At 43.5% G+C, this 25,084-nt stretch overlaps 1 protein-coding gene across 1 annotated transcript in view; it reads left to right on the plus strand.

Moving 5' to 3' along the window:
- Positions 1 to 18,771, plus strand: part of LOC135513620 (uncharacterized) — a 31,245-nt gene extending 12,474 nt beyond the window's left edge. The window contains exons 3-20 of the mRNA XM_064936496.1: positions 3,464 to 3,610; positions 4,338 to 4,489; positions 4,610 to 4,727; positions 6,857 to 6,998; positions 7,531 to 7,676; positions 7,788 to 7,930; positions 8,034 to 8,174; positions 9,571 to 9,687; positions 9,794 to 9,944; positions 10,049 to 10,161; positions 10,251 to 10,437; positions 10,549 to 10,787; positions 10,962 to 11,046; positions 11,306 to 11,476; positions 12,236 to 12,272; positions 12,541 to 16,122; positions 16,279 to 16,448; positions 17,064 to 18,771. Of these exons, the coding sequence (XP_064792568.1) occupies positions 3,464 to 3,610; positions 4,338 to 4,489; positions 4,610 to 4,727; positions 6,857 to 6,998; positions 7,531 to 7,676; positions 7,788 to 7,930; positions 8,034 to 8,174; positions 9,571 to 9,687; positions 9,794 to 9,944; positions 10,049 to 10,161; positions 10,251 to 10,437; positions 10,549 to 10,787; positions 10,962 to 11,046; positions 11,306 to 11,476; positions 12,236 to 12,272; positions 12,541 to 16,122; positions 16,279 to 16,448; positions 17,064 to 17,089 (5,867 nt within the window). The 3' untranslated portion in view covers positions 17,090 to 18,771. The remainder of the gene's footprint in view (positions 1 to 3,463; positions 3,611 to 4,337; positions 4,490 to 4,609; positions 4,728 to 6,856; positions 6,999 to 7,530; positions 7,677 to 7,787; positions 7,931 to 8,033; positions 8,175 to 9,570; positions 9,688 to 9,793; positions 9,945 to 10,048; positions 10,162 to 10,250; positions 10,438 to 10,548; positions 10,788 to 10,961; positions 11,047 to 11,305; positions 11,477 to 12,235; positions 12,273 to 12,540; positions 16,123 to 16,278; positions 16,449 to 17,063) is intronic.
- Positions 18,772 to 25,084: the final 6,313 nt, after the last annotated feature.

Genomic DNA, 25,084 nt, shown 5'->3' on the forward strand with positions numbered 1-25,084 from the left:
TGTGGGAAGGGGGTTGCAGTCCCTTTGTAGTGATGGACAGGCAGGAGGGGAGCAAGAAATGGTTAAATGTTTGATGGTCAAATGAGACATTCCCCATTGGTAAGCCAGTTGGCACTACACACTAGCACTCACATGCATTTGGATTTAATTAACCATTAAAAATTCCATGGTTTGTGTTTGTTTCTTAATCATTCTTAGAGGTGCTGGAAATCTTAATGAACTTAAAATATCCCGCAATATTTAGCCACACAGGGATGTGGTGTGAGAGAGAGTCTGTGTGGTGTGAGAGAGAGTCTGTGTGGTGTGAGAGAGAGTCTGTGTGGTGTGAGAGAGAGTCTGTGTGGTGTGAGAGAGAGTCTGTGTGGTGTTGCACATGAAAGTGTTTTTCCTCCAGTTCACTCACTAGGTGTAGAATACATTTTATTGCTGTTTGGGGAAAAGCCTACATAGGAAATAGGCAGCTCAGGGAGGATCCCTCAGTTTGAGATACCAGCCAGTGGATGAAGTCTTTCATACACCTGTTATCATTTCAGCACACATTTCCTCTCTCTGAGTGCTCTGTCAGTTCTCCTGGTAACACTGACCTGGGATTAAAGGGACCTTTTTATGGAAGCACAAACTGAACGCCGCCCAGTCAGGGTTGGGTCTGTGTTTAAGCAGGTCAATCCCTACCTCGGCAAGCAAACCTTACTATTAACCAAAGCAACAGCCCCAGCCAGGAATGTGGGGTCAATTGTTAGTCACTGTAATTCCTTTTTAAACACAGTGTGGTGTTTCACCCTGCACCCTGTGGGTGCATAATGAATCACAAGGCTGCCTCTGTTCACTGCTGTCTGAAGGGAAAACATCCTGGATAGACGAATAGGGTTGCTATTGGGTTTTCCTCTGACGTGTTTTGGCATCATTTTAAGGTTGACATAAATTCAATAAATCTCTGTCATACAACACCCTGGAGAGATGACCGCAGTTGCTGAACTACAAGATTGTGTGGTGAAAAGATTCAATGATGAGGGTGCTACTCCGTTTCTATTCTCATGGTTATTCAATGAACAGACCAGGTTTCAAGTAGGGGCTTTTTACACATTGTGTTGTCAATCATAGGATTTAGTGTACAAGGTGCCTACAGTCTTTTATCCAGATTCTGCTCTAGAGTTCGATTGGTTATCTATTATAATTGCTTACTACAGAGGCTCAGAAAGCCTAAGCATTTATCAGACATAATCATATTCCTTGTCAGGGTTAATTGGTCCAACTTTTCATCTTGAAAAATATGTGTAGCCCTTTCCACTCACAGCCACTGTCATCCCATATACGGGTTGAAAATGGCAGATTTTTGTCATTGATAAGCACCTAAGTTGGAATGCAGTGTTGTACAGTAACATGCTATACATGATATCAGAGCTCAGGTTCTCCGCATCACAGCGCTGTGTGGTTTTTGACTGACAGCTGTAATTTGAGCACCGCGCCCGACAAGAAGATGCCCCCATCCCTTCCGCTAATTGGGCTACTTTTGCACATTTGTTGTTGTCTGAGTGAGGGAAATGCTGTAAATTGAGAGAAGTCAATGTGTTCTGAAAGATGAGACGTTGATCTCTATGTTTGATCCACAGTTACAAGGATGACATGCGTTATACCCTGGGTTATCCTGAACAGAATGAGACTATGTTTCTCTGAAGTGCATTTTGAAAGCCTAACACTATAAGATCGTATTTTATAACTTAGCTAGCCATGTTGGCAATAGAACATGATGCCCACCTGACCCAGATTGCGATTTATAATGGAACATTTTTGGATTGCGTAAACAACAACAGTGTTAATGATGGCGATACAGGGCTGTTTTCCAAATAAAAAAACTACAAGTGTGCTTGCTTAAATTCCTCAATTCATTCAAATTCCTCCACCTTATAGTTGAAGGCTCTTTCATTGAGTCATAAAAGTGCAGTGAAATGACTTAAGAACTGTGCAGAGGGGTGTGGCCACTTGGAGACACCAGTTAGACCTTTCACTCAAACCCTCGTAATTGTTTTTCCTTATCTTGCACCTACTCCAAAATTACAATTAATATTTGTATTATGTTACTGAATGTATCCAGAGTATTTTCAGATTTCATCATTGACAAATGCTGTGAAAAGTACATAAAATCAAGTGTAACTTTTGGATTCAGTCTTGTGTCAGGTGAACTGTTGTGTCCTTACCTTTGGTCTGATAATTTCCCTATACTATTGCTCAGCCTGGTCTCATAAACTAGAAGTAACATAGTAAATGAAAATCCAGGACACTCAAATTAGTATGATATGTTATGTTTAGTATGGTCAGGCAAAAATGGAAGTAGGGTGGTTGGTCAGGGTGAATGGGTGTATAACGCGAACATCTAGCAACCCAAAGGTTGCATGTTCAAATTTCATCACAGACAACATTAGCATTTTAGCTGATTAGCAACTTTGCAACTACTTAGCATGTTAGCTAACCCTTCCCCTAACCTTAAGTCTATTTCCTGTTTTTAGAAGCCATGCACTTTCTCCTCTGCTCATATAAAGCTACACACGTTATTACAGTTATGGGTAACTGATTGGGTAGGTCCTACATTTGTTTTGTTCTCATGAGGGGGATGCATGAGGTTTCTCTGTAACTGCTCTGTTTATTTTCAAACTGATTGGCAGTTGCCTGCTAAGTGCATGAGTTTTCCCCTGATGTACTGTACTATACACATCCTCTGCATTTGGGAGAAAAAAATAATAATTGAGAGACAGAATAAAAGGGTGGGTACCCTGAAAACCAGGCTTCAGTCACCAGGCAACCACGAGATCATGTTTCAAAGTTGAAAGAGAAATAGAGGGGTGTGAGTGAGAAATGGAGAGACGTGGGGTGTCTTCCGCTCTCCAGTGTTTGTTTCTCTCTGCCATATGCTCCTCCACGATAAACAAAAACAGGTGGTACATTTCATAAGAAATCTTGACATTTTTACATTGATAGGAGCTTCTCTCTATATGTTGATCTTGGTACCAACCTGCCTTCTGCACTCTTCCTATTGTAAACAACAGGAGGTCTAAATAACATAGTAAAGCTTCCTCAACTATAATCTTGCTTTACTTGGCACAAGTGAATCATATGTTTGTACTTCCCCAAACCCACGGTCTCTGGCTTCTCTTGAAATTGTATTATCTCCCTGCCATTTTTCTCATTCCATTCAGCAGACCAAAAAGCCCTGAGTCCAAACCTCTTTGGGAATGGATGTAATGCATAATTGAATATTTGATACTAACAGCAAACGTTATGGGACAGCATAGTTAATGTCCTCTTGAACCGAGCTGAAAACCCAAGAGGTTGGACTTTGACTGTGGCCTTTTATGACACTGGATGCCTGTGTCCTCTGCTTGGTAAGCCCCCTGTCTGCATGTGCTGACTCTGATAGTTTGGTTGTGTGTTCTGACCCTGGTGGCTCCCTGTCTCTCTCTGTGCCCAGGCCGTGTGTCTCTGACCCGGGGGGCCTCGCTGCTGGTGGAGGGGCTGAGCCTGGAGGACGAGGGCTGGTTTGAGTGTCGCATCCTGCTCCTGGACCGCACCACAGACGAGTTCCGCAACGGCACCTGGACCTTTCTCTCCATCACAGGTGCAGCTCAGGGGGACTCTGTGGCAGTCAGAGGAACTGGACTAGCGCTTACAGGACAGGAAATCCTCCAGCTGCTTACAACCATCAATGTTTTCCCTTTAAAATATCCTCAGCATGAGGCTGGAGCATGACAGTCCCTCTCCTGTTTATCTATGGAGTCTTATTGCGGTGTGTGAGCTGTTGTTGCATAATGCTCAGTGTTTTACACAGTGCTCACGTCTCGTCCTTGTCTGGTTCTGCTGTTCACTGTGGGATGACGTTGACACGGGAGTGTCTGTTAGGAGCCACAGGGGACGTAGACACAGTGCATGTGACCTCACCAGGCTAGTGGAGGCTAAAGGGAAAACAGTGATTTGTGTTGCAGTTTGTGTTGCAGTCCTGGATCATCTCTCCCCTACTGTCACTCTCTCCTTCTCTACTTTTCCTATTCTGTCTTTCCCATCCACACTCATGTCAAAACACATGTCACTCCAATTTACTATCTACCTCTACCTCTCTTTCTTTCCATTTGTCTCCTGCCTCCTTCATGCATCAAATAGGATATCATCAGGGCAAGTATTGTGTTACATCCAAGTAATGCACAAAGGCCATGACTAGCTTACAGATGTAGCAATAACAGAATTCATAGTTTGGCGTTAGTTATCTAATTGTTACACATTAGTTAATAAATTAGCTAGCTAATTGGGATATATTTGTTTAAAGATCATCAATTGTTCCTCTATTACAGCCCCACCTGTGTTTATCAAGACTCCGCCTACCTTTGTAGAAGTCTTGCAAGGGGATTCCCTGGCCCTCAGCTGTGGTGCTCATGGCAATCCTCGACCAACTGTTATCTGGCATAAAGATGAGACCCCAATTGAGAAACATGAAAAGATGGCGGTATGTAATTTTTTTTATTTTTAAACCCATGTTTGCTGTTGTTGGATGAAGTTGTTGGTTATGATTTAAAGCATCTCCAATCTCTCTCTCACTCTCTCTCTCGCTCTCTCTTTCGCTCAGGTGCTCAATGGCACCTTGTCTTTGGTCACCGTCACCAGAGAGACATCAGGAATGTATAAATGTCAGGTGTCCAACTCGGAAGGGAATCTGACCCATACAACCCAGCTGCAGGTCAAAGGTCAGAGTCAGACTATTTTTTAACCATCTGGGAGAGGCAGAAAGGTCTTCCCTCTCCTGACACTTCAGCTCAGTTAGCGCAACCTTTCGGTTACTGACCCAATGCTATTAACCGCTAGGCTATCAAAAAGTTATATCAGCATAAACCCGATGTTCTATCTGCAATCCAATAACAAGCCTGAACAAATACAGATGGACCAATCAAAAAATACTGTATGTCTTTGCCATCTCACTCTAAGTATGGTCTAGGCTAGTCTAACCAGTAATAATGGCACGCAAACAAAAAAAATAACACTGTCAGAAATCTGAAGTAAATGATGTTGTCACATCGTTGTTAAGTGATGACAGTAGTTGGTCAGATGATCATAATACATTTATTAATGTATTTGATGATGTTTTCTGACTCTATCTTGGTAAAATCGTGTTATTCTATCATTTATGTATGAAAATAACAGTTTTCTTAAAAACGGAAAATGTCTAATTCAGAAGTGTCAGATAGAACATTAAGGCTAAACCCAGATTGACATTTCAGAGCCATACGGTTTTATCTGCTTTTGCAACCCACTAAAATGTTTCAGGATTTTGATACTCTGCACTCTAGGTACCTTTATGGTGAGGACCTTAATGGGTTATGAAAGAAGCATTCACTACAAAACTGTTCTGAGATCTGGGATGTGAAAACTGGGATGCTCAATATCTCAGAACTATGCTTTGCGTAGATAAAACCTTATAGTCCCAAGGTCACAACCTGTTTTGTAACATGATACGCTATGAAACACTGCCAGACAGACGCACACTCTGGTTATAAACTAGTTTTTCATGCAAAAATGTTTACTTGAGAAATACTGCACCAAACACCTTAGCTAGATGTAAAATAGACAGATTTCTTGATTCATTTGAGATTAATTCTGACTATTTTGAGGAGGTGGTAGTGGCTGTTTTGCTGTTACCGTGCCTCAAGAGGGAAAAACAACTCTAACTGCCAGGGTATGATAAAGTGAACATAACAGCCACATCGAACCACACCCCCAAGACTCAAATCTTAGTTTTTTCTTAAAGGAAAAATATTCATATTTTTTTCATTAATCCACTGTTGATATAGTCCCAAAATGTTTAGCATGTCGGCAGTCAAGTTTTCAAGATATAGGATTTTCAAGAAGCTAATGCCCTATTGACGTGCTAGTCAGAACGCGGAAACATTTCCAACTAGCTTTTTGTTCTAGGTAAGTCAGTTAAGAAAAAATTCTTATTTACAATGACGGCCTACCCCGGACAACTCTGGGCCAATTATGTGCCGCCCTATGGGACTCTGTTTCCAGGCTGTTGTGATACAGCCTGGAAATTAACCAGGGTCTGTAGTGACGCCTCTAGCGCTGAGATGCAATGCCTTAGACCGCTGCACCACTCGGGTGCCCAAAAGACAGCTATGTGTAGGCGACTTGTGTATAACTACAACACAGTTGCAACGTAGCAGTTATAGCGGCAGGTAGCCTAGTGGTTAGAGTGTTGGGCCAGTAACTGAAAGGTTGTTGGTTCGAATCCCTGAGCTGACATGGTAAAAATCGTTCTGTCCCTGAACAAGGCAGTTAACTTAAATAAATGTACAATTGATTATTTTAAACCAGTTACCAAGTCAGAAATGTCAGAGTTTCTTAGTTCCGAAGAGCACGTGAAGGCGACAAAAATGTAACTTGCCACATCATCACGATGATGCGTTTTGCATCATATGATGATGTGGCAAGTGACACTTTGCTTTTTGAACGTCCAAATTCTTGAAAACTGCTGACATGCAAAACATTATGGGACTGTATCAACAGTGGACTAATGAAAAAAGACCAGAAGATAGTCTTTGAGTGGATTTGTCCTTTAATGAGCAGCAGAAAAACAAATGCGGGAATCTCTCTTTAAGAATAGGTAATAGAGTGCAGATCAGAGCTACTGTCATACTGCCATCTAGTGGTGTATGGTCTATAAATGCACTGCCCTTGTCACATCAAATCATGATCTGATTGTGAAGCTGTTATTTGGCATGAGAATAACTGTATCATTAAGGTTAATCAGTTGAATCACTTGTTTTACAGCCAGATAATAGCACATGCAGTAACTGAAAATCTCCCAAATTCAAAATAGGTCCTCCACTCATCATTATCGCCCCAGAGGACACCACCCTCAACATATCCCAGGATGCAGTTCTACAGTGCCAAGCTGAGGCCTATCCCTCCAACCTCACCTATGAGTGGTGGAAACAGGGACAGAATGTCTACCATATTGAGTGAGTTGACTACAACACAAACACAGACAAATAACACAAACTATAGTAGCTACAGGGATATGTGGGAATCATACTGCACTCTTAGAAAAAAGGTGCTATCTAGGTTCTTAAAGGGTTCTTTGCCTGTCCCCATAGGAAAACCCTTTGAAGAACACTTTTTGCTTCCAGCTAGAACCCTTTTGGTTCTAGGTAGAACCATTTCAACAGAGGGTTCTACATAGAACCCAAAAGTGTTCTGCCTGAAACCAAAACAGGTTCTACCTGGAAGCAAAAAGGGTTCTCCTTTGGGGACAGCCGAATAACTTTTGGAACCCTTTTTTCTTATGTTGTGCATTTATGTTTTCAAGCATTGATTCCATGTAATCTTACAAAGCCATTGGCACTACAATTCAGGTTAATTGGATTGTTACTAAGTCAGTTAAATACCGGTAGTAGCATTGTCACCACAGGTAATCCCTAGACAGTGGTGCATAATGCAACTACGAAGATACTAACTCAAGGCCGGGTTGTGATGTGTGTGTTTTGTCCTCAGGTATCTTAAGACACGTGTGAAGATCCTAGTGGACGGCACACTCCTCATCCCTAGTCTTGTCCCAGAGGATACTGGGAATTACACCTGTATACCAACCAATGGGCTGATGACCTCACCATCTGCCTCAGCACACCTCAAAGTCAAACGTAAGAATTGTGGTTGACTATGGCTATGCATGCCTTGATTTCCTGGCTTGTGTGTTTTAGTCCATCTCTGGGAGAGTGACTGACTATATCTACTTCCTCTGTCTCTCTTAGACCCTGCCAGGGTGGGCCGGATGCCCAGGGAGACGTATCTACCTACGGGCATGGGAGGAGTCATTTTCTGCCCAGTCCAGGCTGAGCCTCCCATGATCTTTGTCAACTGGACCAAAGATGGGAGCAATTTAAACCTTGACAATGTAGGCAATCAGGGCAACATGAATCCTATCACACAGTATATCCACCATTAATCTCTGTTGTATTTCATATTTGTTTTTTCTCCTTCTGTCTTTGCCTGCTCAGTTCCCTGGCTGGTTGGTGAATGCCGAGGGCTCTGTGTTTATAGCCACAGCTAATGACAATGCAGTGGGTATGTACACCTGTACTGCCTATAACAGCTACGGGACCATGGGACAGTCTGAACCCACTAAGGTTATCCTGCAGGTAAGGCTGTACCCCAGGCCTCTGTTCCCTAGTTATGGATTACAGTGCTACCTGTAAATGTGTACGCAAAAAAAGGTACCGAATTGTACTTAAAGGGTTACAAATGCATGTCACTGTAGGTACCGTGTAAGGTACCATTAGTTATACATACATAGTTGTATCCTTCCTGTTCGTACTACTAAGCTAACACAAGGAATTGTTTTAAGAAGGTCATACCATGGATTATTTAGCTATTTGATTTAGATTTATAAAACAAAGATATTTAAAAACGATTTGATACAATTTCGAATGAGGCCTTTACTACTAAGTCATTGAATTGAATAATACATTCAGAAATGGCAAAAAGACAGTAAAACATCTATCATAAGCAGTCAGGGTTTGACATGTCTGTCCTATATCTAGGAGATATAAGAAAGCTCAGGAAATATATATACAGTACCAGTCAAAAGTTTGGACACACCTACTTATTCCAGGGTTTTTCTTTATTTTGACTATTTTCTGCATTGTAGAATAATAGTGAAGACATAAAAACTATGAAATAGCACATATGGAATCTTGTAGTAACCAAAAAAGTTAAACAAATCCAAATATATTTTATATTTCAGATTCTTAAAACCCTTGATGACAGCTTTGCACACTCTTGGCATTCTCTCAACTAGCTTCACCTGGAATGCTTTCCCAACACTCTTGAAGGTGTTCCCACATATGCTGAGCACTTGTTGGCTGCTTTTCATTCACTCTGCAGTCCAACTAATCCCAAACCAATTGGGTTGATGTCAGGTGATTGTGGAGGCTGGGTCATCTGATGCAGCACTCCATCACTCTCCTTCTTGGTCAAATAGCCCTTACACAGCCTGGAGGTGTGTTGGGTCATTGACCTGTTGAAAAACAATTGATAGTCCCACTAAGTGCAAATTAGATGGGATGGCATATCGCTGCAGAATGCTGTGGTAGTTATGCTGGTTAAGTGTGGAGTGCTGCATCAGATGAAGTGACTTTGAACCGGGCATGGTAATAGGTGCCAGACGCATCGGTTTGTGTCAAGAACTGCAGCACTGCTGACTTTTTCACGCTCAACAGTTTCACGTGTATATTAAGAATGGTCCACCACCAAAAGCACATCCAGCCAACTTGACACAACTGTGGGAAGCATTGGAGTCAACATGGGCCAGCATCCCTGTGGAACGCTTTCGACACCTTGTAGAGTCCATGCCCTGATGAATTGAGGCTGTTCTGAGGGCAAAGGGGGGCGGGGGGGAACTCAATATTAGGAAGGTGTTCCTAATGTTTGGTATACTGCATATGTACCTCTGAAGGTTATGCGTATTTTGATATTTTTGTACCCAGGGAAAAAAATTCTGAGAGTATATGGACTTAAAACTCTCTCCCTCTGCAGGACCCGCCCTCATTCTCAGTGTCCCCTCGTGCTGAGTACCTGCAGGAGGTGGGCGGGGAGCTGGTCATCCCCTGTGAAGCTGATGGAAACCCCTCTCCCAATATCACTTGGAGCAAGGTGAGGTGTCCCTGATAGACATTGCTGAAGGAACCCCAGACATCATAGTCCTCTCTCTCTCTCTCTACTTACGCTAATCTCTACATGTTGTCCCTTTCATTTGTAGGTTGGTCCCATTCCTCGCTCCCCATACACTGTTCTGTCCAATGGCTCCCTCCTCTTGAAGCCTCTCAGCAAAGATCATCAGGGGGGCTGGGAGTGCCTCGCCACCAACCGTGTGGCCACCGTTGGCACTGCCACTGTGGTCTTGGTGCTGGGTGAGTGCCAACTGCATGGAGCAACATGGTACAAGACATGCTATACTATATTTATGTACAGTTCCGCTGGTCTATTCTCATTGCTCTCCTCATCTTTCTCCCAGGCACCAGCCCTCATGCTGCCTCATCTGTATCAGTCAGTACTGGGATGAACCAGGCCAATGTGTCCTGGGAACCTGGCTTTGATGGAGGATACACCCAGAAGTTTACTGTCTGGTTAGTAACTCATCTCAATGTTTATCCGAATGAGACTCAACTCAGCACTGCTCTCTGGAACACGGTGGTTGAATCTCTCTGTTCCTCCCTTTTGCCCCCAGGGTCAAGCAGACTTCCAGAGGGAAACATGAGTGGGGATCTATCTCCGTGCCCACTTCCAAGTCTCACTTGTTGGTGACAGGGCTGCTGGCTGGCACCAGCTACCAGTTCAGTGTCCTTTCTCAGAACAAACTAGGCTCTGGACCCTTCAGTGAAATTACCTCTGTCAGGACGCAGGGTCAATACAAATTTTAACTGACAAAGTACTCTTTAATTTGTCTGTATTGGACATTTATCTACATTTTTACTGTATGTACAAGTCTGATCTTATCTTGTCTCACCTCCACAGCCCTGCCAACATATCCACCGACAGTGGCGACCAGTCTACCAACTCTCAACCCTCCCTTGTTCCTGTCAGCCAATCGGACTGTGTTGGGGATTGTCCTGCAGTGGTATCCTCCTGAGTCTCAGGCCACACTACTCACTGGGTATGTCCTCCAGGTTCGGAGGGACAGAGGCCAATGGGTCATTCTCAACAGTGCTGTGAAGACCAACCAGAGTGAACTACTGGTGCAAGGATTACTGAGGGTGAGAGGCGATGATCATTTTGGACCTTGGCAGAATGAATGAAGACACTGACTATTTGATAAATGAGGTGTAATGAACTGTAATCTGAAGGCTATGACCTCCAAGCTCTACTGTGTTTTCAGATACGTTGCCCAGAATTGTGTCTACTGAACACTTGTCCTTCTCCCCTCTCAGGACTGCATTTATGATCTGAGATTGATGTCTCGCAGTAACAAACTACTGAGTGAGCCCAGCGAGTCTGTCAATGTGAACACCACAGGTTAGTATCATTACTGAACAGCCAGCTGTGATCAACTGCATGATAGAAACACTGTTTAGGTTGATAAAGGCTAGACGATACAGTCCTAAACATTATGTAGCAGGTATATCAATTGTGCTTGATAATAATCAATGGTCATGACACTTGTCGTTATGTTGATAAATGTATTGCGTAGGTATTTCCCATTGTTAGCCAAAAGCATGGCTGTCTACGCTGTTGGTAGTACATTACTCAGACACTGTGCCTGGTATGGTTGCAGGGATGGAGATGTACCCTGTCCAGCCAGGCTTTTTGGAGTTTGTCCCTGAGCCCCTATTGGCTGGTGTGTTGGGTGGAGTGTGCTTCCTGTTCGTGGCAATCATCCTCTCCTTGGTGACAGCCTGTGTTATGAGTCACAGAAGAGCCCATCGGCGCAGGAAGAGGAGAGATGGTAAAGACTGTTGCATCCTAACATTTTTCTGATATGAAAACAGAGAATTTCAAGCTTTTGTTTTATTAGAGGTTATCTTTAAGAGAGTATTTTCCAAAGCCTTGGTGACTGGATCAACTCTTTGTAACTGTCAAGTGGTTCCTATGCCCTAATCTACACTGCTATGCTAATAGCAATGCTAATGCTAAATGCAATGCTAATCTACACTGAGTATACAAATATTACGGACACCTGCTCTTCCAATGACAGACTGACCAGGTGAATCCAGGTGAAAGCTATGATGCCTCATTGATGTCACTTGTTAAATCCACTTCAATCAGTGTAGAGGAAAGGGAGGAAGAAGAAGGATTTTTAAGCTTGAGACAATTGAGACATGGATTGTTTGTGTGCCATTCAGAGGGTGAATGGGCAAGACAAAAGATTTAAGCACCTTTGAACGGGGTATGGTAGCAGGTGACAGGCACACTGGTTTGTGTCAAGAACTGCAATGGGTTTTATCACACTATACAGTTTCCCGTGTGTATCAAGAATGGTCCGTCGCCCAATGGACATCCAGCCAACTTGACACAACTGTGGGAAGCATTGAAGTCAACATGGGCCAGCATCCCTGTGGAATGCTTTCAACACCTTGTAGAGTCCATGCCCCGGTGAATTGTATACTCGGGGTATTTCAGTGGACAGCGTTCCTTTTCATCCCATCTATTTGTTTATTTTACATGTGCCATTGTTTGACCTTTTCACCCTTCCCCGCCTTTTCAGATCAACCCTCTGCCTTCCAGAAGAGTCTTTCTCCAGAGTAAGTTCCCATCCTTACCAGCATGTTTTCCTCATTGCATTGACCGTCTTCTCACCAACCCATGTTTCATTCTTGTGCATTTTTTGGAGAATCATTTCAAATTAATGTGTATTTATTTGATCTGCTACTAATAACAAACATAACTATTTGTATCCACTGAATGCATCCTTACATATGGTTCTTCTAAGCTTGAGACAATAATGTAATAATGCATTAACCTGTACTGTTTAACTCATCTCTCCTCCTTTATGACTCTTCTCTTCCTCAGAGCTCGCTCGCCTTCTGACAGCCCAGACAGCGTCCTGAAGATCAAGTTTTGTCCTCCCCTGTCTTTCTTTCCCAACTCCTCGTCTTCCCAGGCTGATCGTTCCTCCTTCAATAAAGGCAGCCGTGGAGAGTACCAGGACCAGCGCAGGCAGCTCCTGTCCAGCTCTACTCCCCCACCACATTACACCCTCTTTGAGAGCCACCTGGGAGGTAAGGCCCCCTCACCCTCTGCTCTGGAGTCCATCTTAAGAGGCCCAGATGGACGTTTCATTGTCCAACCCCTGCCAGAGGCGCCTACTCTTTCCAACATGAAGACAGTCTTCCTACAAACCCAAACCAATAGGGGAGGCAGCGGCACAGTGAGCAACCGGACATCTTTCAGAGACTCTCCGAAGTCCAGCAGTCTGAGCTCTGAGAGGGGAGAGGGAAAGGAGTCCCCCCTGACAGTGGAGGTTACCGAACTCAGCAAGCCCCCTGCCTCCCCGGGCAGAGTGAGGGCAATGGCCAGGAACTTCTCCCGTCACGGCTGCTTCTACTCTGATGACGAGCAGGGCTTCTCAGAGGCTCTGCTGGAGAGAGCCAGTTTCCACTCCGATAGGAGTGAGAAGAGAGTCTGTGACTCCCTGAAAAGATACCGATCTGGGCACCCAGAGGACATCTTCCCCAGCCTGGGCAGGACAGCCAGGCTGCTGGAGATGGACAGGCATCACCTCGCAGATTACCAACCTATGGAGAGAGAGAGCCAGCTGACTAACGCCAGCACACTGGTCTCACAGATTGACACAAGTGAACAAAAGCAGGATAACCTCAGAAAGTGTCGGCAGCTGGCCAAAGAGAGGGAGATGATGGAAAGGGAGCTGGATAACTATACTGCCAGTCAGAGGGAAAGGGAGTGGGAGAAAGTGGAGAACCAGCTTGAAAAGGCAACAAGCCCTAACAGAGAACTGGGCAGTTCAGGGGCTGAGGATCCTATATGGAAGCCACAGGACATTACCTTACGTCCCAAAGCCCACCGGGCGTCCGGGCAGACCCATCAGCTGTCGGACTATAGGAGGGCCTGCTACTTTGGGAACACCAGCAGCCCAATGGACCGGCTCCCTTCCTCCTACATTCAATGGGACATCAGCCCAGTCACCTCCATCAGCAGCCTTGTTCCAGTGCAGAGCCCCTTAGAGAGCACCACGCCAAGATCCCAACATCCTCACCAACGTCATGCTGGGCTGTCCATGGAGGACTCACTACATGTGGAATGCTCACGCTGCCCAGTCACTCAATGCACCTCTCCATCTCAGCTCTCCCCTACCTCAGAAAGACCACCTATCAGTCAAGGAACAGACAGAAATGTAGGCAGAGCCAGGTCAAGGAGTCCTGACAGAACTGTAGAAAGAGAGCAGGACATGTATCGTAGAAGGTCTATGGTTGAGGAGGGCTGGAGGGAGACAAAACAGCCAGGGGGAGGTGACTTAAAACCAAGATCGTCCTTTGCTTATGGTACACAGCATCTGGAGCCAACAGCTGAAAGATCTGTTTTACCAGAGCGAGTGAGGGCCACAGGTTCTGGCCAGCCATACCCAGGCACTGCACCATATAGTCTGTCTGAGAGAACAGAGACAATGGATGATAGGGAGAGATTAAATCAAATTCACTCTGGTTGCTCTACCTTGCCATATGGTTACTCTACCTTGCTCCACAAAGCAGGGGCCAAAGGGAAAGTGAGAGGTGATCAAATTAGGGATGACCCTCAGAGTTCACTGTCAAACCCTGAGCATGAGAGAGAGGGTGTCAGGGCACGCTCCAGAAGGAGTGATAGGGCTCTTTTTAGTGACAGCCCCAGTCAAATTTCCCCCTTAACTCTTCTGGAAGCGTGTGAGAGCGATCAGTCCCAGTTCTCTGCTGCTAGAATAACAGAGTCTTTCAAGAATAAGCCGGCAACCCAGGCACCCAAAATGTCCCCACTGCAAACAAGTGCAATTCTGGAGTATTTGAGCCTCCCGGGTTTCATTGAGATGAGTGTGGACAACCCTGGGGATGAATCTGAACTCACAGACACTGCTTGCAAAAGCGTAGAGCCACGGACAGACACTTCTCTGGAAGGTAAGCCAGACGTGGTTCCAAAAAACTGGGATGTTCATGTGCAGGAGAAGCTAGAGAAAAGTTCAAGCCAAAACACGGTTTCTTTTTTAGAAAACAGACACTTTGTTGTTCCAGCAGGAACTTCAAAGGCAATTGAGAAGCCAGACTATAGATACTCTCTGCAAGTGCAAGCAAGAGATTCAAGCCACAGTGCTGCGATTCCAGACAGGTCCAAAAAACTAGCACCCGGGTCAGAATACACGGGGAATTATCGTTATTATGAGCAGTCACAACCACTTATTAGTCAAAAGACAACAAGCTCAGAGAGACCACCAACGAGAATTGGTTTAAGTCCAGCCCAGACATTGGCTAGTGCAGCTAAAAGCATGGCAGAAGTTGTGTTTAAACACACTAATACTTTTGCAGGGAAACCAGAGTCAGCTTCAGAACAATTCCAAAGACTTCATTCTCAAGGCAACAGGACTAATAAAATAGCCTCTAGGATCTATCAACACCCTGCACCGTTCATCAAGAAATCTCTGAGCATTGGGCCCTGCAGAACTCTTTCAGGCATGGGACAGTCTCGTCCATTCATAAAAAAGTCCATCAGCTTAGGGTCACAGAAATGGGAGCATTTTGAAAGACCAAGGACTTATGTCACAGAGAAATGTTACTGGGATGAGTTCCCAAACCCAGACGTCCGGGTCAAATCGTATAGTTTAGGACGCACCCGTGCACCCTCCTTTTCCAGACCAGACCCCTTGTGGCGGGAAGGGGTCCAGTTTAGACAGCCGAGTGTAGGAAGCTTGGAGAAGCCTCTGAATGCTGACAGATCCTTGGAGAGGCTTCAGTATGACAGATCCCTAGCCAGCTCTTCCTATACCTACCTCAGCCCCTCCATGTACCCACCAAGACAACCCCCAGTCTCTGTTAGACTAGACCTATTAGATCCGTGTAGACAGGCCAGTGCTTATCCTGATGCCGCCACGTCGCCTATCACATATCAGGATGCTCTGAGGTCTGTAGAGCAAAGATATGTCTCTATGAACTCCTCAATACCCCAGTACCTACCTAGACTAGACCAGTACCTACCCAGACTAGACCAGTACCCACCCAGACCAGACCAGTACACACCCAGACCAGACATGAGGGGAGACTACCCCAGACAGATGGAGTCCAAGAGGGGCCAACCGAGGCCCAACCTGCCCCGGATGTATAGCTGGCCTTCACCCTACCACGGTGGCCCTTTCCCAGCCAGGGATGTAGACAGTCATAGAGAGGCAGAGAGAGGGACAGGGAAGGGGGCAGGAGCTGAGGCAGAGATGAGCGACAACAGGGAAGGATGGAGGGCCAGTTATGCCAGTCAGAGCAGTGGGAGAGGTAGCGTTGGCCTCCTCCGTCAGTCCCTCTCTATCACTCCCATCCTTCTCAGCTCCCCGGAGACAACAGAGGAAAGTGAGACACAGAGACACAGAGCTGAGATGGATCTACGTGAGTGGAGAAAAAAAAGGTGAAACTACCGCACCAGTCCAACATCACACACAGGTGTCTTCACAGCTGAAGAAATTGAGGATATTGCCAAAATGTCATTGCTTTACTGTTAAATTATTACTATTGTCCCCTGTATGTCTGACTCTGACTACTTGTTTTGTGTGTCTGTCATTAGAAGGAACACATCAGTAGATGAGAGTTATGAGTGGGATTCTGCTGATGTCTGTGTGGATTTGGAAGTCCTGGAGGCCATGAAGCCACAGGCGGGGGTAGGGAAGGGCAGGGGCCAGGGCAGGCATGATCGAGTCCTTTCTGTGGCTGGCCTTCAGGACCTCTACAGGAAAGGTAAGACAATTGTATTTTATTATTCACCACACTGAATGTATCATATCATGTGCCTTTTGTTGTGGTTGTGGTGATGTGAGTTGTACCCATGATTCTTCCCATTCCATGCTGTTCCTCTCAATCCTGCCCCTCAGGCCCTCCTCCCTCAGTCAGTCCACCAGTTTCCAACCTACCTCACTGCCAATACACCCGCTCCCTAAGTGAGGCGCACTTCAATGCACTCCGCCTGGAATACCAGGAGTACAGGCGCTCTCAGGGATCCTCCTACACCAGTGATCCCTGCCTCCCTCCCGACACAGACTCTGACTCCAACTCAGCACTGCTCTAGCTGCCTGCCCACCCTGGTCCGTTCCTCTCTGCCTGCTACTGTTACCCCCTCACCTTCTCTTTGACCTCTCACTGCCTGCCTCTATCCCTGCTAGTTTTCATCCATCTGTTGTGAAATTGTGCGTTCACTTTTTCTGTTTATTTTAGAACACTATTTTTTAAGCAAAGCATCAATTTATACTAGCTAATGGTATCCTAATCTCACAGTATTTTGATGTTTGTCTTTCTGAATCTTATATTGTTTGTCCTGGGAATGTGTTTAATGGTTTTTAACATTTTGTATTTCAGATATGTCAAAGAAAGGAACCAAATAGTTTCTCAGATGCAGAGAACTGACAGTACTGTGGTCCTGGATGTATGCTTGATATATTTTTTGAAGCTTCATGCAACACCTCAAAATCCAAATCCTCCACAATCCAACTGGATCCTCTGTGGACGGAACACTGTCAAAAGTGTAACCAACTAAAAGAGACAGGATATGCTTGTTCATATGGCGCACGTCGTACACACCAATTGCCACAGATATTGATACCTGTGTTGTGCCATCATTATTGACACAGAATAATACTTGGCCCTGATTGGAGCCTGTTATGAGATGGATATTTATATTTCTTGTGTTTTGGTTTAACTGACCAGGAACCTTGCAAAGAGGCAAGTACAAATGTAAAACCAAAACAACAAGTGTTTTATGGGCTTTTGGTAAGCTTGGACAATCAAACACAGTTGTCCTCTTTAAAAAAGATCTTGGAAAAGTCCCTGGATTCATGCTTGTACATAACCACTTGGCCAGCTAATGGTGGCAAGCTAGAGATCTGCCTGAGATCTGTATTTCAAGTCCAAAGAGTATTTCACATCAAGGACAAGGTCTTTTTGCTTCCACCACCATTTTATGAAAATTGGTGAAAACATCAGTCAGTTTATGACAATGTATGGATCTGTATGTGAAAACACTGAATATGAAGATTTAGTACCATACTCAACACAAACAGTATTTTGTCATTAGCAACCTAAATGGCATGTGCTTTGAGTGAGCGAGCCTTCATCTTTGTGTTGCATTGTTACAGTGAGTGGGTAGCTAGCTCACCATTACCTGAGCAGAAAAACATGTTTATTCATTTCCCAATTAAACAGGTAAATCTCCCTCATTGTTGTGTTTGTAATTATACTCTGTTTTCTCCGCAGAGTATTTCAGACTAACAGGAAAGTGTTGAGTGATTGCTGTAATTTATGTGTCAATGTTTTCATATACTGTAGCCCTAGACAATTACACCTTGTATTTTTGGTACCATAGCAACTCAACATCTTAATCCTTGATCATATGAAAAATATGTTATAAAGTTGTCCATGACAGGGACAGGTTGTGTATCATCTTTGCTTTACCTTTGTCTGCCCAAAAAATGGTAGTTCACCATTCTCAAATATGGTTGAACATTATTCCCAAACTAAGCCTATATTAAATTATTGGAATTAAAGAATAACAATACGTCTTGAGATTAAGTACTGTGTATAATGTATGTCATCACCTTTTGTACTACAAGCATTATTGAACATTATTGTATATTTATTAACATGAGTTTTGATATGCAACAATGTTTACATGCAAGTTCACATTATTAATGTGAAAAGCACACTGTGAATATACTCCATTAAGCTGAATTCTGCTGGAATAAGAAGTCTCCATTTAGTGTTGTACATTTTATATCCAAAATTGTGTCCTGACATTTGTTATTTAATAAAAAACTGTACTTTATAATGGAACTGTTTTACAGTGACCAAGAGAGATATTTCTTATACAATTTAATAAAAGGAAAGAATTGAAGCATGTATTATACTTAAGGAGCATTTGTACATCTGTACATTTGGAGTACATTTGGCATTTTTTAAAATAAGTTTGATGTTTTGTACAAACTGAATGTTTTTTCAATATCTGCTCATTTGGTTGTTGTCATTGTCGTTTTTATTTTTGTATTGAATAAATTGTTTTATTCTGAATGTACCAGAATGTGACATTATGATTTGACATTGAAACATCTTGAACAGGGTCCTGAACTACCCAGTCTGCACCCATGTTCATTTTATTGGTAACAGTGAGATAAAACTCAAGAGTGAATCATTCACAGACTTTACACCTTTACTTATTTCAGACTTTACACATGAGGTCACCATTCAGTGAACTGGGTTCAAAATTGAGGGAAGCATAATTTGTGATTATTATGTTGTGTCCTACAGCACCACTCTTCTCAGACGGGATTTCAGCACAGTTTGTTCCTCCTCTCTTCTATGTTGGAGTTTAGGCTCAGTTTGATGAGACCCAAGATCACACTTTCTCTCATGCCAATCGGCGCTAGGGTATGAGGCGTAATGCGTGCTATACCTCGATTGTAAAATATAATATTTAACTAACAACTGATAAGGCAATGCCGCAATAGAGTGATTATTGGGAGACTCGAACTGCTGATGCAACGAGAACCGGGAGTGACGACTTCTATGGGGAGGAGAGTGTACGATTGTAAGTGCAAACTTCACATCACACTTCTTTGGAAGAACGTTGAGAAGTGGAGGGAGGCAGCAGGGGGCACAATATGTAGCTACAGCTCAGACTGCTATGGAGTGTTATGTTGAATGACTAGCTCGTAGAGTCCAGGGGACGGATTGGAAGAAATGCGGGTTGATGTGATCACGTGCTGCTACAATTGCCTATTATGTTTTGGTTGTTTGAGCATTTTTGTTTGTTTGTGGTTAATATTTCTAGATAGCTAGCTAACGAGCTAACTGTAGCAAGCTAGCTATATAATAACATACCTTAAGGGAACTTTTTGACAATCACCGTATGGTTAGTGAGAAAGTCCATATTGGAAATGTACCGTACTAGACTTAAAACATTTTTAAAATATAGACCTACCGGGAAGTCATCAAATGAACTTTGTCGGACATTGGGGATTTTCGTTTTATAAAATAATCAAATTTTGGTCCATTTTTCCTCTATAAGTCATGAACTTTGTCGGACATTCGGTTTTCGTTTTATAAAATAATCACGTCCATTTGAGAGGACATTGGACCATCCCGAATCACGACATGTGAAAATACATTGGTGAGCAAAGGTTTGGCATAATCACTTGGCCCCGAACAAGATCCCGTCTAGGCCTCAACGGTTTTTGAGTTATGGCCATTTTTCTGGGATTAAAGGTCCAAAATGAAAATGGAGAATTATTTTTTTCACATCATGGCAAAGCAAGCAGCCTGACTTTGAAAGAAAAAATCTGCCATTTATCTATCGTCATTTAAGAGGTTTGTGATGTTCAGATATAGGTGTTTTTTTTTCAACGGCTACAGCCATCCAGTTGCAGGGTGTTCATGTTCCTGACATTTCAATTTTCAGTGACTTTCTGAAAAACACAGACTCACTAAACCCTTTGTAAATAACTGTTTTAACAGTTTCAAAAAGTGACATTCTGAAATCAACCCAATGAGGATATGGAGATTTATAGAATCACTGCCAACAGGAATGCCTTAGTTCATCGTGGCTGTCAATTTGGCATTCCTGCATGATTTTTATAGCAGACAAATTGGTGATGGTGAACTGTAAAATCACTCATTTCTCCCAAAAGATGTCAAAGTTAACCATATGGCAAAAGCACAGTGACTTTGAAAGACACAGAGAAAACATTACCAAATGGACATTCTGAAATCAACCCTAATGGGCGATGGAGAGGTACCAGAATCACTTTCCGAGTTCATCGGGCCAGTCAATTGCACCAAATTTCAGTGACTTTGGGTGACAAAACATTTGCAATATGTTTTAAGGTCCTCAGTGATCTGTGCCAACCAAAAGCGACATTCTGAAATCAACCCTAACAGTTAAAAGAAGGTACCAGTTGTGCCATCCCGAGGTCATCGGGCCAGTCAATATTCCTGCATGATTTTTATGGCATACAAATTGGTGAGTCCCAGTTAACCATATGGCAAAAATGACTTTGAAAGAGTGAGAAAACATTACCAAATGGACATTCTGAAATCAACCCTAATGATTTTTTCAGCGATGGAGAGGTACCAGAATCACTTCTAAGCTTCCTGGAGCCATCCATTGACCCAAAAGGTCAATTTGGCATTCCTGCAACCCTGTTTTCAGTGACTTTGCAAAGGATTCTGTCAGTTTTGTATTTATAGCAGTGAGGTACCATCACCAAAAGTGACATTTGAAATCAACAGGGGCTGATGGAGAGGTACCAAATCACTGCCCAAAACCATCCCGAATCGGGCCATCAATTGTAATTCCTGCATCATTTTTCCCATAGATGACAAAGAAATGCTCTGAATGCCCAGTTAACCATATGGCAAATGCACAGTGTTTGAAAGGGTGAGAAAACATTACCAAATGGACATTCTGAAATCAACCCAAGGCCGTGGAGAGGTACCAGAATCACTCCCGCCATCCCGAGTTCTCGGGCCAGTCAATTTGGCATTCCTGAAAAAAATTCAGTGACTTTGCAAAAGTGAGAAAACATTTGCAATATGTTTTAACGTGAGGTACCGTCACCAAAAGTGACATTCTGAAATCAACCCAAAGGAATGTTCCTTTGATCACTGCAAGCCATCCCGAGTGTGGCATTAACCAGTCAATTTGGCAAAGCAGGATTTTTATAGCATGACAAATTGTAATGCCCAGTTAACCATATGGCAAATGCACAGTGACTTTGAAAGAGTGAGAAACATCACCAAATGGACATTCTGGAATCAACCCTAATGTGGAGAGGTACCAGAATCGCTGATTCTAGCCATCCTGAGCATCGGGCCAGTCAAATTGATTCCTGCACGAATTTTCAGTGACTTTGCAAAAGTGAAAAACATTTGCAATATTTTTAACAGTGAGTAGACATTCTGAAATTTCAACCCAATCAAGACATGGTGTATTTATAGTATCCTGCCCAGCCATCCCGAATTGGTCATCAGGGGCAAGGGTTAAAAAATCAGATTTGGCATTCCTGCATGATTTTTATGGTCATTTTGATGGACAAATTGGTGATGGTGACTGCCCAGTTAAAATATGGCAAATGCACAGTACACTTTGAAAGAGTGAAAAACATTACCAAATGGACATTGTTCGAAATCAACCTAACAGAGTCGATGGAGAGGTACCAGAATCACTGCCGAATCCTGCATCGACACAGTCAATTTGGCATTCCTGCACCAATTTTCAGTGACTTTGAAACAGTGAGAAAACATTTGCAATATGTTTTAACAGTGAGGTACCATTAAAAATGGCGACATTCTGAAATCAACCCTAACACAAGATGGAGATTGTACCGCACTGCCCAGCCATCCCAAATCTGTCCGAGTCAATTCAATGCATTCCTGCATGATTTTTATAGCATGGCAAATTGGTGATGAATGCCCAGTTAACCATATGGCACATGTGACTTTGAAAATGAGAAAACATTACCAAATGGACATTCTAGAAATCAACCCAATGTGTTTTATGGAGAGTTTGTACCAGAATCACTGCCCAGCCATCCAAGTTCATCGGGCCAAACGAGTCAAAAGTTTGGCATTCCTGCATCATTTTTGTAGCATGACAAATTGGTGATGGTGAATGCCCAGTTAACCATATGGCAAATGCACAGTGACTTTGAAAGAGTGAGAAACATCACCAAATGGACATTCTGAAATCAACCCTAACGAGCAATGGAGAGGTACCAGAATCACTGCCCAGCCATCCCGAGTTCATCGGGCCAGTCAATTTGGCATTCCTGCACGAATTTTCAGTGACTTTGGTGAAAGTGAGAAACATTTGTATGTTTTAACAGTGGGTTCACCAAAAGGACATTCTGAAATCAACCCAAACGAGCGATGGAGAGGTACCAGAATCACTGCCCAGCCATCCCGAGGTCATCGGGCCAGTCAATTTGGCATTCCTGCATGATTTTTATAGCATGACAAATTGGTGATGGTGACTGCCCAGTTAACCATATGGCAAATGCACAGTGACTTTGAAAGGGTGAGAAAACATTACCAAATGGACATTCTGAAATCAACCCTAATGAGCAATGGAGAGGTACCAGAATCACTGCCCAGCCATCCCGAGTTCATCGGGCCAGATAATTTGGCATTCCTGCACGAATTTTCAGTGACTTTGCAAAAGTGAGAAACATTTGCAATATGTTTTAACAGTGAGGTACCATCACCAAAAGTGACATTCTGAAATCAACCCAAACGAGCGATGGAGAGGTACCAGAATCACTGCCCAGCCATCCCGAGGTCATCGGGCCAGTCAATTTGGCATTCCTGCATGATTTTTATGGCATGACAAATTGGTGATGGTGACTGCCCAGTTAACCATATGGCAAATGCACAGTGACTTTGAAAGAGTGAGAAAACATTACCAAATGGACATTCTGAAATCAACCCTAATGAGCGATGGAGAGGTACCAGAATCACTGCCGAGCCATCCCGAGTTCATCGGGCCAGTCAATTTGGCATTCCTGCACGAATTTTCAGTGACTTTGCAAAAGTGAGAAAACATTTGCAATATGTTTTAACAGTGAGGTACCATCACCAAAAGCGACATTCTGAAATCAACCCTAACGAGCGATGGAGAGGTACCAGTATCACTGCCCAGCCATCCCGAGGTCATCGGGCCAGTCAATTTGGCATTCCTGCATGATTTTTATGGCATGACAAATTGGTGATGGTGAATGCCCAGTTAACCATATGGCAAATGCACAGTGACTTTGAAAGAGTGAGAAAACATTACCAAATGGACATTCTGAAATCAACCCTACAAAAAATGGCATCACCATAGTGCCAGACTGTGCCGAGTTCATCGAGGCCAGTCAATTTGGCATTCCTAGCTCGCTCGGTCAGTGACGCAGCAAATGAGAAAAAAGGCATTTGCAAGTATGTTTTGATTTTGGGTGACAAACCGTTAGGTTTAGAAAGACAATTCAACCACAGGAATGTTCCTAAGGTCCTCCACTGATGTGCAAGCCAACCTTGACTGTGTGACATTAACCCTTCACAGTTAAAAGAAGGTGTTTACATAAAAACAGTGTGCATTGACTTCTCTCCCCATAGGAATACATTGGCTGCTCCAAAATACAACCTGGAGTCTATATGGGTTATGAATGCATGTATGAACCTGTCTTCTACCAGTCTATCAGACCACTATAAGGTCTACCTGTGTCGATTCTAGGCTTCCTGGGCCAACCCGAAGTTCATCGAGTTGTTTATCCATACACTGCCTGCAATTTGATGGACAGTGACATTGAACCCTGTGTAAAACAGTCAATTTTTAACGTAAAGACTTAAAACTCAGGATTCTGTAAAAGCATAGCCCAATGAGGATATGTGTTGACTTAGAATTCCTGTGTCAACCAAGTGCCATAATTGGTGTCTCAGGGCTGCTTGGAAGGGTTAAAAAAATCAGATCTGTCCAAAACTTCAAATATATGATTAGGCAACCCCCATGAACTGTAAATCAGTCATTTTTCCCATAAAAATTCAAAGGAAAACTAAATCACACAGATACTCAACTTGGATGGAGGGACGTATTGGGGTGCGTAGAGACTGACAGTGCCTCCAATAGTTAGCTTTGTTCGAGCTAAAAAAGAACTCAGACCTAGAGTTCCAAACTTTAGAAACCTGTTCTAGACCTCAGGTTTTAACGTGGTGAGTTACGGCACCTAGAATGTTCTCGGACCGAGAAACAGCCTCGAACATTTGAATGACTTCAATTCATTTTGACCATTACGAAAATGGCGACATTTAGAAAAGTCTCAGAGACACAAGACTAGGTGCATGAAAATTGGCTGATAGACACGGACCCCAACGTTTCTGTCCGATGGCTCATTCAAGGACCCCGTAAAGGCATGGAAAAATTACCAAATGGATTTTCAGCACCAATTAGGCTTTTACTCGGACACCAAATGACCTATCGAGCCAAAACTCGGGATTCGGGGTCGCCTCACATAGGACTACACATAATGTCCGAACTGGCCCCGCAGCTAGAAAAACTATGTGTTTTATGTTTTTTTTATGGTTTGAACCAAAGGCATTGTGAATTTTGGGCCAGCTCTGAAGTATGTGATGCTGGGAAAAGTGGGTTTGGTGTCAGTTTGTATCAGTTTGGTGTCAGAATGATGTCAAATTGACTGATGGACGGTGACTTGCAGGTGACTCTTGTCCATTTGCAATATGTTTAAAGCGGTGAGGTACCATCACCAAAAGTGACATTCTGAAATCAACCCAAACGAGCGATGGAGAGGTACCAGAATCACTGCCCAGCCATCCCGAGTTCATCGGGCCAGTCAATT

This window comes from Oncorhynchus masou, chromosome 25, assembly GCF_036934945.1.
Source record: "Oncorhynchus masou masou isolate Uvic2021 chromosome 25, UVic_Omas_1.1, whole genome shotgun sequence".
NCBI classification, from domain to species: domain Eukaryota; kingdom Metazoa; phylum Chordata; class Actinopteri; order Salmoniformes; family Salmonidae; genus Oncorhynchus; species Oncorhynchus masou.